This window comes from Polyodon spathula, chromosome 10, assembly GCF_017654505.1.
Source record: "Polyodon spathula isolate WHYD16114869_AA chromosome 10, ASM1765450v1, whole genome shotgun sequence".
NCBI lineage: Eukaryota > Metazoa > Chordata > Actinopteri > Acipenseriformes > Polyodontidae > Polyodon > Polyodon spathula.
In genome coordinates, this window is record NC_054543.1 from 19,419,952 (window position 1) to 19,435,201 (window position 15,250).

At 36.8% G+C, this 15,250-nt stretch overlaps 1 protein-coding gene across 2 annotated transcripts in view; it reads left to right on the top strand.

Moving 5' to 3' along the window:
- Positions 1-209: 209 nt before the first annotated feature.
- The window catches only part of LOC121321900 (PDZ and LIM domain protein 1-like), a 55,767-nt gene continuing 40,726 nt past the window's right edge, over positions 210-15,250 (top strand). Inside the window, exon 1 of one of the 2 annotated variants that reach the window (XM_041261282.1) lies at positions 210-559. In XM_041261282.1, the coding sequence (XP_041117216.1) occupies positions 461-559 (99 nt within the window). In that variant the 5' untranslated portion in view covers positions 210-460. The remainder of the gene's footprint in view (positions 560-15,250) is intronic. The other variant, XM_041261283.1, reaches the window with a different exon arrangement.

Genomic DNA, 15,250 nt, shown 5'->3' on the forward strand with positions numbered 1-15,250 from the left:
TAATACTAATAGGTCGAGCTGCATTTTTTTTTTTTTTTTCAGATACTGTAGATGTTTTCAGTCGGCTCTAATAATAACCCTAAGGCAGATCTCAGGAAAGCAGCAATGTGAGTCAAAGGAACGGGACATTCCACATCCATTCAATCACCTCTACCATACATGGCAATACTTGTAAAAAGGTGACGTGTTAGTACGATCCCTAAAACAAACATAGGAATCAGCTCAATCAAAACGGGCTGCCTGGAATTTCTACCGCAGTTCTACAGACTTCTCTAGCTGCGTGGGAACACCCTCTGAATATAAGACACCTCCCTCTCCAGCGTTTTGTACTGTACTGGACTTTTCTTTCTAAGAAACATTGCAGACAAAGGTCTTGTGAGTCCAAACTTAAGCAGTATCTCTGCTCGATAGGACAGTGTGCATAAACGTTTTCAAAAACTGCTTTCCAGAGTTCAAAAACATGACTCAAAACATACGAGCTGTTGTGAAAGGTCCGGGGCCATGGGGATTCAGACTGGTTGGAGGGAAGGATTTCGAGCAGCCTTTAACGATTTCTCGGGTAAGAGAACATTTATTGCCACTTTTCAGAGGAAACATACTGCTTACTGCTATCGCATTGCTTTGCGTAGAACTTGAGGCAACGAATGCGCACTCTGTACAGGTCTCCATTCGGCTTCAGCGTGTTGTTCAGTATCTGTTATTTATTGGTAGGGCCAGACGAGATAAGACTGCCTTTTCTTTTGCAGTTTGTGGCAATGAAGACTGCACAAGTTCTTTTTAAACGAGTTTTATTTCACGGCCACACAAGGCTGACAAACTGCAGTTAATTTTAAGCATGTTTATATAGCAATGATTCCAAATGTAGGTTATGCGTGGTGTATTCTGTAAACATTCTTGTGTGTTTTTTTTTTTACAAAATCAAAACAAAAAACAAACCCTTTATGGGTGCAGCAGAGTTCTGAGAGGGCATCAATGTTTTGTTACAGTAGTGGTAACTAAAATGTGTATGCATCCATTTTTGAGGTTTTGAGTGTTTTTGAGACACCATCAAAAACCATTAAATTCAAACATAATTTATTTTAATACATTAAAACTAACAAGTTATTATGCCTTCTGAGCACCAACCAAGCAGTGCCGAAGAATACTGCGTAAATCAACTGTATTGTAAATGAACAGAAGTGCAGAAATATATGTTCCTAGTAGCTGGTTGATCCCAATAACAGCATCAGTATCATAGCTAGGAACCCCTTCCATACCCTCACCACTTTCTGTGTGAAGAAGTACTGTAAGTGTCCACTACCATTAACTCTGTCCTCTGGTCCTGGTTTTATGCCCTGCTAATTGGTTAGGGTTAAGTTTGTCAGGTCCTTTTAAGTTTTTAAAGAGTCATCAGGGCACCCAATTCTTCTTTGATCTTTCTAGGCTAAATAGATTATTTCTCTCAGTCTGTCTTCACAACTCATTAAATCATTTTCTGACTCATTAAACCTGTCTGAACGCATCAGTAAAAATATGTTGTCCTCTGGTTTTTGTCCAGTATATGGTGAATGTACAAATTAACTTGTTCTAATATCAAACAAACTAAGATGTACCAAATACCTGTGTATTCTGCTGTGTTTACCTGTAGGCCTTGTGTGAGTCGGTACATTGTGACATGCAAGTTTGAGACAAGTGAAGCAGGCCAGTATTTTTTAGTGGTGGGTCCTCCAAATGTATCTAATCAGTAATGTCATAATATGGTTATATTATTTTGATCAGTTCTTCAGACGATTAATTTTGGCCTTTACATGTAATTCAGAAAAAGTCAATCTCTAAGTAATATATGACTTTGTATATCAATCATCTGTGTTGGGGCAATTTAATACAAAATTGCATATTTGTTTTTAATTTACATTGGTTTCTAAAGCAGTTTTTAGCATGTTACATATTGCCATCTGCTGGTGAAATGCTGTAATCGTGACAGTGATCTTAAAGGGAATGTCGAATAACTGTATGCAGTTAACAAGATATTATTATCCAATGCTGGAATTAGAAATATTTGTCTACTGTAAAAAACATGTGTAAGTTAAAACAAGAGAAAGTAAAAAAAGAAGCAAACTTTTTGCAAAGTAAGCAGATTGTTTTGCACAATTCAAAACTAATTTCTGTGCCAACTCTAAGCATTATATTCACCACAATGTCTGTTTAGAATTATGACAAATGTAGTTTTCCTGCCTCCCCTGGAGATGTGGTGGTTAAACATCTAGCTAGTATGCAGCACAGTTTCCAAAGCTCATGTTACACAGTCCTGCTACATTCAGAAGTATTTGTAATATAACCACCAAGACATTTACTTGGATGCCTTTAAAACATTATCAACACAGTTAGACCTCTAATAGATTTCTGTATGAAACCCAAGTTTGCATTATTTATTCTTCATGACTGACAGTCATTGCCTGAGGAAGTCTTAGGTAACTGTGATTACTGGAAATCAAGACATGCGCAAATGTTCCACTTGCGTACCTCCAACTGTTATCCCTTGTGCCATCTGAGCAAAAGCCTTCTGGGGTAGGCAGTATCAGTTAGGATTTAGTAAACTTGCATCATAAAGACAGACACTAATTGGACAGTCTCTTTTTCAAACAGGTGTAACAATCTTTTCGAGAAGTTTAATAACTGCTTGGTTTAGACATTCTCAAGAGACACATTTACAATGTCAAAAAAAGAGAACATTTCTTAGCTAGTGTTTAGGCTGTTTGAGTCATACCATTTTAATCGGCATGCATACACAGTGCACTTTTTTCTTGCCTAGGGAACCTGCTGTAAGTAGGGCCATTCTGCAAGGTTAATCTCAAATACATGCAAAAGCAGCATGCCAGCACTCCTCCAATAAGATAACATTTATTCTTTACTACTTGGGTATGGGGTCCACATTACACAGTGGTAGAAATACATGAATCAAAACATGTTTAAAAATTTAAGACATTTAAAAATTGAACACTAAAGCAAAAGCAAGTGCCAAAGATGGATGCTGTTATTTAAGCAATTCAGTGTTTTAATAAAGTGATCCATTTATTTTCTTGACCGTTCCATTCTTATGATGTTTTAATTGTAATTAACAATATTTCTGAGACATCCTAGGCCTAAAAAGTCAACAAATCAATTTCCTGCCGCTTAAAATGTCCCTGTTCCTGCTTCATTCTCAGTCTCATTTCGATATCGGCTCGGACAGCATATGCACTGCTACAACTTTCTAAACGTGTGTGGCGGTTGTGGTCTTATTCAGTTTGAAGTGAGAGCCTGCCACACCTTGGATTTGCCTTGTTGTCTTTGTAGGGTTGCTCTCCATGCTTCAATGCCTACCTTGCTCTCTGTCACCTTCCTTTTCCTCACCCTCAGTAATGCTACACCTCCCAAAGGCCTTTCTGCCTCTTGTATTTATGACAAGCTCAGATCTTGTTCTACTTTCCATTTAGTGCCTAAAACCCTTTTTTTTCCCCTGGCAATTTGTAACATAACATGGAATTCTGTAACATAACATGGAATCAGCTAAGACCAAACCTGGAGTACTTTCACACGATTAGTGGGAAGACACTTGAAGCATAGTAAACTGAAAAATGTCAAGAGGTTAAAACAACAGCGGTCACTGAACAGATATAGGATGGTACTGGGTGAATTACAGAATCGTTTCCATAATCTGACCTAACCGTTGAACTTATTTAGAAAAGAATATCTCAAAGTGCAGAGAATATGGAAATGGAAAAGTCTCAAATAGCAATGCAAGTTCAGGGGTATTAAACACACAGACAGGCAGCAATACAACAACTAAAATGATGCATGCTGGTTTTAGTTTGGGAACAATCTCTTGTCAAAAATAACATAGTAAACTATATAGAAAACTACAACTTGGGTATACTGTGCATCTCCTATGACTTGTATATTACACGTGTAATTCCTTTCCAAATTTGTAAAAGTGTACATGTTTATATTCCAAAAATTCTGGCACACTTTGAATTAGTTTATTGTAACTTTTCCCCAGATGAAACCAATTTCACTGTCAAAAGCCACACATAAATTGTCCCATTGTGACCTATATTGTAAGATTTCATTTTAGTTGTCTAGGAGAAACAGTGAAGTCATCCACAGTTCTAAGTATTCCAATTAAATGTTGTATCTTAACAAAAGCAAGATTGAGGGTCCCCAAATCTATGCAAATACATTTAATTAAAATACAAAGACTGACGTTTCACTTAGTAATATATTTAATATATACTGTTTGGTTCAAAGATGATAATGTCAGAGCTTTAAGTACCAGTCAAAGTGAAACAAATACTTTTGAAAAGTTAAAACATTTTTTTTATTATTCAGAAGTTACAAAATGCAATAGAAAAATACTATTCTAACATTATTAAAACTGGCATTCAGAATATATTGAAACATGTATAAATAACACATTTAAACAAAATAAATGTCCTGTTTTTATGCACAGTTAAATTCAATAAACTGCATAGCTATGAGCTATTGAGATGATGTGAGTCTGTTCCGGTGTAGTTTAGAAGAAAACAATGAAGCAATGATCTTTGTCCAGATTTTGTAGAAATTAAAGTCTTTGCTGTTTTGAAGAAAGTTGTCCGAAGTACGTTGTGTTCAAGCAGATAAAAGATTCTTTTTCCAGCTATTGCTGGTTTAGTTACTGTTTTTAAGTTGCAATTTTTGCTAATATTTATAGCAAAGTCTTACAATTACCAAAACTAGGACCCCCAATTCTCTATTAAACACAGTCAACGTTAACACAAGTTTCAATAAACCAAGTCCTTGTTTTATAGAAAAGTTATTTTTTACTTGGAATGTTCAGATTGAATTGAACAGATTGTTGCTTACAATTAGAGGTTCAGAGTTTTTCAAATATAGCAATGTCAGCAGTCTTCACAGGATACAACATAGTGATTCTTGGGAGTGTCAGGTCCAGTTTCTAGAGCATTTTAAAGAGAAAATAAAGCATAGACCACTTTTCTTGTCAAAATAATACATTATATTCAAAGAGAGAAATAAGACACAACTGGTTTATAGCCAATTACATAAGTAACAATTAACAGGATATGATTTCCCAAATCCTAATGCCTTACTTATTACCATATTCTCAAGTGATTGGTTAGTCCTTAAACAAAGGCGGGATGGTCCTTCCATAGGGACACTGGTTCTCCATTCTGGGGAATAGCAAATTCCATTTTTCAAAAATGACCAATTCCGGTGTTTCAGGTTTTTTTCCACTTTTTTTTATCAATTCATAGTTAAGCATGGCATTTGAACATAAATATAACAAAAATATATTACCACAACTTTTTTATTTTTATTTTTTTGTACACATTGGCTAATATTTTCAAAGACTCTTGCTGCTGTAATAGTAAGTAAAGCACTTGAAGACACTTTAAACATGTCATAATGTTTATATACACCACATCGCTCATTGCTGGCATTACAATAAGCAGGAAAACTATTATATTATAACAGTTCAGAAAACAAATGTCCAGCACTTATGTGAGAGAGAATCATATTTACAGTCTTCCACTAACACTGTAGTTCTTGTTATTTGCTAAGTTTCTCCAAACAGAATGTCTTTATGAAACAAGCCGCGCATGTTGAGTTTCAACGGAGAAGTGTGAGTGAAGTCACGTGGTGCCTTAACTCAACCTAGCTGGGTGTAGAATCTAGTAAAATTCCTAATTCCATGATTCTGTTCGCGATTTCTGTGATTGCAGAAAATCAGTAGCCAAACTTTCACCACGCTCAGTCTGTAAAAGACAATCATCTTTTACAATGAAAAGAATGAACTTTCAATAACTCGCAACAAATATTGTAGTATTTACTGAGAAAGTTACGTTTTCCTGAAGAAATTCTCTAGATTTACATACTAAATTTGTGACAGTGCATTCTAGTCTTGAAGTTTAAACAATTGTCTTTAAGACTTGGCAGTTTTATTGGAAGTACATTCCTTTAAATGTCTGAATATGCAAGTAAACTTCTCATATTTTAAGTTCAAAATGATTTTAAATTTACAAGAATATGCTTGATTTTAATGCATTTTAAATGTTCATATTGTTTTACTATAACACGCTTTCTAAGCTGTTTCTTAGAACAAAGGAATGACACAGTTTAGCATTTCAGAACTGTATTAATGTTCTGTCACTGTCTCCAATAAGTCTATCCACAGACAAACATTTGTATTAATGATTAGAAATCCTTATTACACCTCTCCCCAGAAAGTTGTTATCTCCAAAATGTCTTTTTGAAGTCTATCAAGTAGAATCTCTGGTCACCCAGACAAATAGTCTGCAAGCAATTTGTTCCTTGGCCTTTTAGATAATAGACTTTGAAATCATTTTGGTTAGAAAATAAAATGTGTTCTAACTTTGTATAAGTCTTATTTGGAGGGACTTCTGTATTTAAGCATATTATATATTGTTTTTTTTTCCACACCATCTAACGGCTTCCCTCTGTTACCACTTTCTGAAATATCGAAGTGATCTCTTGCCCGTGTCCAATGAAAGTTTATTATACTTTCTCCCAACATCGTAAGAGTCAGCCACCTCTGTTAAATGCCAGCACTGTATTGCTTTCATTTTTGAAGAACTTAAAGATATTGTCAGAACCACTGGCTTTGATGTTGCTTTTCACCATACTTTACGTCCTCCACAGTTTTTTAATAGACATACTATACTGTATGTCTTCCACACATTCTACAGTTTTGAGAGTTCATACAACAGTCCAGTTAATAGCAATGCTGAGCAGTGTCAAATACTAAAATTTCTAGAAAAATGCAAACTGTTGTATATAAGAAATATGAGCACTAAAGGCTGACTGCTTTTTGTAACTTACTGCTTTTGGAGGATGGTAAAATGTATATTATTCAGCTAACCCTGTCGTCAACATTTGTCAAGTTGATTTATATGGCCCTATTCACAATGTTATGATATAAACAACACTTTTGTTGTCAAAAAACTAAGAAGTCCAGAATATAAATATAACATAAAATGGTATTATGTTCATAAAAAGACATATTATTTATGTAACTACTGAGTAGGGCCCTCACACTGAATTTCTGATCAAGTGATTTGTGGATGCTTTTTTGCAAATCTTCCAGAGTTATGTGGCAGGTCCTTTTACTACTTTGCTGTTCTTGAACAATTCCGATGTGTTGGTTAGATTGTTTATTACAGTGCCTCTTGTATTGCCTATTTATCTTCTTTTGATCAGTAGTTTGGTTGAAAAAGGTTAAGTTTTCTGGACTTTATGAGCAAGAACAGTAGACACACCTCTTTTAGCTCAGTATGGGAGTTAGCTCCTTGGCTAATCTGGCAGGGAGTTCAGTGGAATAGCAGTTTCAAATACTCACACATTTTATCAATTAAAATGAGACTGAAATGTTACTGAGGTACACAGTACAGTCTGCTTTATCTGTTTTAGATCACCCAAGTAGAGCAGGTTTTATTACAAATGGTACAACAGTACAGTGCTGTGGACAGATGTAGCGTATAGACAAATACTCCTTACCCAAGACCACTCAGTTTACCATGGTAAATTTATTATGCCTTTTTTTATCATTTACAATGGTTTTGCCATGTTTTTTTTAAATTATATGCCTATCTTTCACTATGCTTTGTTACACATTTTCTCATATGTTTACTACAGTAACCTGTTTAAGTGCATATTGTCTACATGCGTTTGTGGCATATTTAAGAAAGGTCTGCTGTCTGACAGCAGACTCTAAACTTTTTCTACAGTTCATTGGGAAAGTGTTTTGCCTCATGTGGTTTCCTGACTGCAAGCATCTATTAAAGTCACAATCATATACAATGACTTGCCAAAAATGATCTTGCACACTTGTGCAATGTCTTGCATATGTGTTGACAAGACCTGCAATGACCAGATAAAGACAACTATTTGGCAGCAACACAAAGGAAGAAAACATTTACTAGGAGTACCTGTAGCCCTGTTTTTTGCCATCTGATAAACCAGCGTGCTACCACCATGGGTTTATGTTATCCCTTTGTTGCATACTATGGCATGCATATTCGTTTAACAGTGTGGTGGTACAGTGATGAGAAGTATGCATAGGCGTGTGTACAGTATGCAAGAATTAGACCTTGTACTTGAATAGGATCTAAATGCCACCACGTTTTTAATAATCGAAGGAGTAGAACAAAGCCTTTTAAAGCAATTATTTGTTCTAGCTCTCTTTAACATAACTCTAATGACTGTTGTGCCAGAACAGTGGGAGAAGTGTAAGTGTTGTGTTGTTTTTTTTTTTTGTATTTAGACTGTTTTACACTGGAGAATAAGCTTAATCAGTCTTGCCCCACTAACCTTCATCTTGATTGCTATTCCAGCTCTGTGCTGAGTTGAGGACACCCCACCCTTCCTGTGGTGAAGGTGGGTCCTCGGATGCAGCTGTGTCAATCTGATCAAATTAACAAAAGGTCCCAAGAGTGACACCCATAGTGCCATTCCTGTTTGATAAAATATTAATATTTAATGAGTTATCTTTCTGTGGGGATGCATAACCCTGTTGACAGGGATGTTTTGGAAACATCTGTACAGTATGTATGTCTGTAAATGGGCGAGTACGGTGGTGTAAGGAATTGACTGCCCAGACAGTGTTTATGTCTGTGTTTATTAAATGCTCCACAAAGCAAAACTAAAACCACCTTTTACCAGCAGTGGTATCGGAGGGGAGGCAGGGAGGGGGGGCAGGGAGAAGTGTTCAGAGGTTTGTGCAGTGAGGGAAGTGTTCAGGGGATTGTGCAGTGAGGGAAGTGTTCAGGGGATTGTGCAGTGAGGGAAGTGTTCAGGGGATTGTGCAGTGAGGGAAGTGTTCAGGGGATTGTGCAGTGAGGGAAGTGTTCAGGGATTTGTGCTGCTTCATGGCAACAGCTCCTGCCTTTACTCCTCCCCTGCAATACAGACAAAAACACAGACACGTAACAAAACAAACAAACAAACAATGCTCCGGCCGTATCTTACATTCTCAGCGCAAGGGACCCTACTCATATAGCTGCATCCCCTTTGTACTACCCAACTCCTCCCTACAACCAGCCAGCCTCCACTGGTTATCCAATCGCTGCCTGGCCCGTAGCTGATTGCATGGGAATCGTTTTGCATATGTGCAGCAACGCGCCTCTTCCAAGATGTCCGATTTCCTGTTTTAGCCCACCGTCAAGCCGACCTGTCTATAGGGAAGCGTACCACCAACCTTACACAGCGCCCTTTCTGGTTGGGAGGGAGATTTGCAGCTCTGATTCTTTCTCTCTCTATCACAATGTCCCACTATGCATATACTACTTTATTAGGATATGTCTACTTAGGAGGTTTCTCCAAGACATTGTCTTGCCTGAATTAATAAATGTCAAAAAGAAGGGGACGTGGTTGCCAAAAGAAACAGATCTGGCTGCAAACAATTAGTGACACCCAGAAGAAAAAGACAGTTAGATAGTCTTTAAATATTAAGGTCTGAAATACTACTGTTTAAATGGATTTACATCACTCAAGACATTTACTTTGTGAAGTATGTGCCACATCGTGTTGAGGGTTGGATCAGGGCAAACGGTAGCCCAAACTGATAGCTGGTACATGTCCTAATAAAGTGGCCAGGCAGTTCTTGAGAAATCATTTTTAATTGTGATGAAACCTGGTTAGGTAATCCTTTAGTTATTGAGAGTATCAGAATTTGTAGGGGTGGGGGTTATGAAGCATTTATATGTCTTACATGTTTTACAACTGTAGCTGGGGATGAGTATTACTGACTCTGTTAAATTTAGATAAGTACAGAACACTATACAGTAACCACTACTGTTAAAGGCCCATGGCAAATTTTCAAGCATCAAGTTGACCTTTTCCATTAATTTACCCATGTGAAGACTTCATGTAACAACAGCAAAACAATTTCGAACTTGGCTATTGGTGAAAACTGATTACAAACAGTTGCCTGAATGTTATGATGTGGTCCTGCATTTCATAGAGGTTATGAAGAAATATTTTTTTTGTCCTTTTATCCTTTGTGTTTGGTTTTCTCTCCTCAATCACTTTCTTTGTTGCGGCTAATAGGAGCCTCCTGGCCTGACATGAACCAACAGTCACTACTGTAGGTTGCAGTAGAGTGCTAATCACACTGCATGATGTGGCAACTTGCAGGCTTGTCAGATTTGCAAACTGAGTAATTGGGTACATAGCCAAATACATATAATACTAGTCAAAAGTTTGAGTACACTTGCTGGAAGCTAGGTTTTTTCATAATTTACAATGTTTTAAGTTGTATACGTTTCTGTAAATACTTGAAAATGAAAACACATGTTACAATATACAAAACAAAATGTAAGGCGTATCAAAGCAATGTTCAAGAAAATTGAAAATTGTCTCTAAATCTTGGATTCCTCAACATAGCCACCCTTTGCCTAAAATAACAACCTCACAAACATGAGGCATGCGGTTAACAAGTTTAAGCAGGAAATCACCCAACATGTCTTCCCAGCTCTTCTGCAGCAATTCCCAGAGCTGTAGGGCACTTGTGGATAGCTTTGCTTTGACTCTTCTGTCCAGTTCACCCCATACAAGTTCTATGGGATTGAGGTCTGGAGACTGGGCAGGCCAGGTCATTCAACTTTGAGGTGTGTTTCAGGTCATTATCTTGCTGAAGAATGAAGGACTGCCCAACTAGCCATAATCCTGATGGAATGGCATGCCTCTGAAGTATGCTATGATAGCCATGCTGGTTGAGCTTGCCATGGACTTGGTAAAGATCACCAACTCTGTCACCAGCAAAGCAACCCCAGACCATGACACTGCCTCCTCCATGCTTGACAGTGGGAACCACACATGCAGAACTCATGCACTCACCCTCTCTGCGTCTTACAAATACTTAGCGGTTGGACCCAAATATTTCAAATTTTGACTCATTGGTCCATAAGACCGACTTCCACTCCTCAAAGGTCCAGTTTCTGTGTATTCTGGCCCAGGCAAGTCTCTACCTCTTATTCTGCACTCTTAACAATGGTTTCTTTGCATTCTTCCAGTTAGTCCAGCTTCACGCAATCTCCTCTGAACAGTTGATGTTGAAATATCTGTACTTCTGATAGCATTTAGCTGAGCTTGTATTTCAGGGCCAGTTAATCGCCGGTTTCACAGATTTGTGACTCGAATGAACTTATTCTCTGATTCTGAGGTCACCCTTAGCCTGCCTGACCTTGTTCGGTCCTCATGAGTGCCAGTTTCTTCAAATCGTTTGGTGGTCTAGGCCACAGCAGTTACAGACACTTACAAAGTTGCAAAGTTCTTGCGATTTGTCTTAAAGATTGACCTTCATTTCTTAAAGTAATTACAGACTTTTTTCTTTGCTTAACTGAGCGTATTTTGCCATTTTCTGCTTCCTTACATTCAGGAACAACAAACTTGTGCCTATGCTACCTGTATTTGTAGTATTCATGGACCCTCACCTGTTAACAGTACTTGGTGACAAAAGGTTAATTAGCTAACATGCTAGTTAACTCAGAGAACATCTAACAAAGACACTTTTATACTTAGGCCAGTGTTCTAACACCATGTTATACACATTTCAGACTTTTACCTGACTTGGGCTTCCGACTGAAATCCCCTTGCTTTGGGTGACCATTTCATTGAAATTGACAAGATAATTTACATTTTCATTTAAATTCACTTAGCTTATATAAGTACACGTATCATATAATGAAATATTAAGTGTTTATAGACAAGTTTATACAGCTAAAAGCATAGATAATCATGAAAAACCTGGTTTCAAGCAGGTGTACTCAAACTTTTGACTAGTACTGTATATAAGTGTAGTGCACAAATGCAAGGAGGTTATGCTGAGGTTGTATAATGCACCAGTGAGAGTGCACTACTGTATATACTATGTCCAGTTTGTGTCACCACAGGAACACAAGGAGGTTGTGGCCCTGGAGAGAGTCCAACAAAGAGTAACCAGACTAATCCTGGGTTAAAGGAATGAGCTGCAGTACGAAGATAGGTTGAAAGCAAGGAATCTGTTTATCCTAGAACAAAGAAGAATTGGGGAGAATGAAATTATTAAAAGTCTTAAAATGTAGTTGATATAGTTAACCATAAGCAATACTTTAAGCATAGTACAGAAACCAGGATCAGTTGGGAATTAACATAATGGAAGCGAACAAAATATTTCCATAAAACTTTTTTCAACCATTTTTCACTCCCATTAGCTTCATATGTCTCAAATGTGCAGTTTTGAAAGAAACATGTGGTATAGCACACATAAGAACATAAGAAAGTTTACAAACGAGAGGAAGCCATTTGGCCCATCTTGCTCGTTTGGTTGTAGCTTATTGATCCCAGAATCTCATCAAGCAGCTTCTTGAAGGATCCCAGGGTGTCAGCTTCAACAACATTACTGGAGAGTTGATTCCAGACCCTCACAATTCTCTGTGTAAAAAAGTGCCTCCTATTTTCTGTTCTGAATGCCCCTTTGTCTAATCTCCATTTGTGACCCCTGGTCCTTGTTTCTTTTTTCAGGTCAAAAAAGTCCCTTGGGTCGACATTGTCAATACCTTTTAGAATTTTGAATGCTTGAATTAGGTCGCCGCGTAGTCTTCTTTGTTCAAGACTGAACAGATTCAATTATTTTAGCCTGTCTGCATATGACATGCCTTTTAAGCCCGGAATAATTCTGGTCGCTCTTCTTTGCACTCTTTCTAGAGCAGCAATATCTTTTTTATAGCGAGGTGACCAGAACTGAACACACTATTCAAGATGAGGTCTTACTAGTGCATTGTACAGTTTTAACATTACTTCCCTTGATTTAAATTCAACACTTTTCACAATGTATCCGAGCATCTTGTTAGCCTTTTTTATAGCTTCCCCACATTGTCTAGACGAAGACATTTCTGAGTCAACAAAAACTCCTAGGTCTTTTTCATAGATTCCTTCTCCAATTTCAGTATCTCCGATATGATATTTATAATGTACATTTTTATTTCCTGCGTGCAGTACCTTACACTTTTCTCTATTAAATGTAATTTGCCATGTGTCTGCCCAGTTCTGAATCTTGTCTAGATCATTTTGAATGACCTTTGCTGCTGCAACAGTGTTTGCCACTCCTCCTACTTTTGTGTCGTCTGCAAATTTAACAAGTTTGCTTACTATACCAGAATCTAAATCATTAATGTAGATTAGGAATAGCAGAGGACCTAATACTGATCCCTGTGGTACACCACTGGTTACCACACTCCATTCTGAGGTTTTTCCTCTAATCAGTACTTTCTGTTTTCTACATGTTAACCACTCCCTAATCCATGTACATGTGTTTCCTTGAATCCCAACTGCGTTCAATTTGAGAATTAATCTTTTGTGCGGGACTTTGTCAAAAGCTTTCTGGAAATCTAAATAAACCATGTCATATGCTTTGCAATTATCCATTATCGATGTTGCATCCTCAAAAAAATCAAGCAAGTTAGTTAGACACGATCTCCCTTTCCTAAAACCGTGTTGACTGTCTCCCAGGACCCTGTTACCATATAGGTAATTTTTCATTTTGGATCTTATTATAGTTTCCATAAGTTTGCATGTAATAGAAGTCAGGCTTACTGGTCTGTAGTTACCTGGTTCAGTTTTGTTTCCCTTTTTGTGGATTGGTATTATGTTTTCAATTTTCCAGTCTGTCAGTACCACCCCTGTGTCAAGAGACTGCTGCATGATCTTGGTTAGTGGTTTGTAAATTACTTCTTTCATTTCTTTGAGTACTATTGGGAGGATCTCATCCGGCCTAGGGGATTTGTTTATTTTAAGAGTTCCTAGTCCCTTTAACACTTCTGCCTCGGTTATGCTAAAGTTATTTAAAACGGGATAGTAACTGGATGACGTGGGGCATGTTGTCCGTATCTTCCTTTGTAAAAACTTGTGAGAAGTAATCATTTAATATATTTGCTATTTTTTTTTTCTTCATCTACGATTTTGCCATTTGTATCTCTTAAACATTTAACCTCCTCTTTGAATGTTTTCTTGTTGTTGTAATATTGGAAAAACATTTTGGAAATGGTTTTAGCCCCCTTAGCAATGTTCATTTCTATTTCTCTCTTGGCCTTTCTAACTTTCTTTTTGACTTGCATTTGCAGTTCCGTGTATTCTTTCTGCGTACTTTCTTTTTGGTCCTTTTTTAATGCTCTGTAAAGTGCCTTTTTTCGCTGAATATTTTTTTTTAATTGATCTATTAAACCATTTTGGCCCTTTAGTTTTACATTTAGATTTGTCTACTTTAGGGATGTAATTGTTTTGCGCCTTTAGTACTACATTTTTGAAAAACAACCATCCTTTTTCTGTGGGTGTTTTCTCTATTTTACTCCAATATACTTCTGTTAGTCTCTGTTTCATATCTTCATAGTTTGCTTTTCTAAAATTGTAAACCTTAGCTTTAGTCTTTACTTTTGGGGTTTTAACATGTATGTTCATTTTAAAACATGACATCTTGAACTACTTTCGGTTCAAATCTTTTTGCACTTCCTGGGTCATTTCACCTCAGGAGTGTATTTTGGGTCAAAGCATGTTGCTTTGAAGGCTGTCATTGTTTGTTAGAAATTATTCAGTGTAAACTGAAATCTTCACATTTTATATAGTGTGTGTTGTGCTGCTGCTGTAAATGTGGTATATATTATTACGTATTACTATAGGTTAAAATATACCCAATAAAATTACTAGTAAAATTAAAAAATTCAAGTGTGTGTTTTTCCCTCTTTTAAGAATACAATGTATAGTTTGATAATAGTAAATATGTGGATGTAGTTTTGTAGTAAAAACTGGCAGATGAAATGAAGAGTTGAGCTCGGCTACATTAAGACATAGGAATTGTTCAGCATTCAGTCTGGCTTTTGGTTTGAAAATCCCTGTGATATGTGTTATTTTAAACCATGTGAAGGAGGGTGTTATTTTAAACATGTGTTCTTTACACTGTGGCCCAATAATAATAATAATAATAATAATAATAATAATAATAATCTGCTAGAAATAATGGTTTCCGGTGTTAGTTCATTTAACGTACTGCAGTTCATTATATGTTGTTGTTTTTATTATTATTATTATTATTATTATTATGGTGTTTTTTGAAAAGGTTATCAAAAGTTTCCAGGAATAAATTATAATATTATTTTGAGAGTGCACTTTTTTATTTCGAACAAACATCTCACTAAGCCCACATATGGACGATTATTATTCCTAACTGAGTGAAGGTAAGCATGTT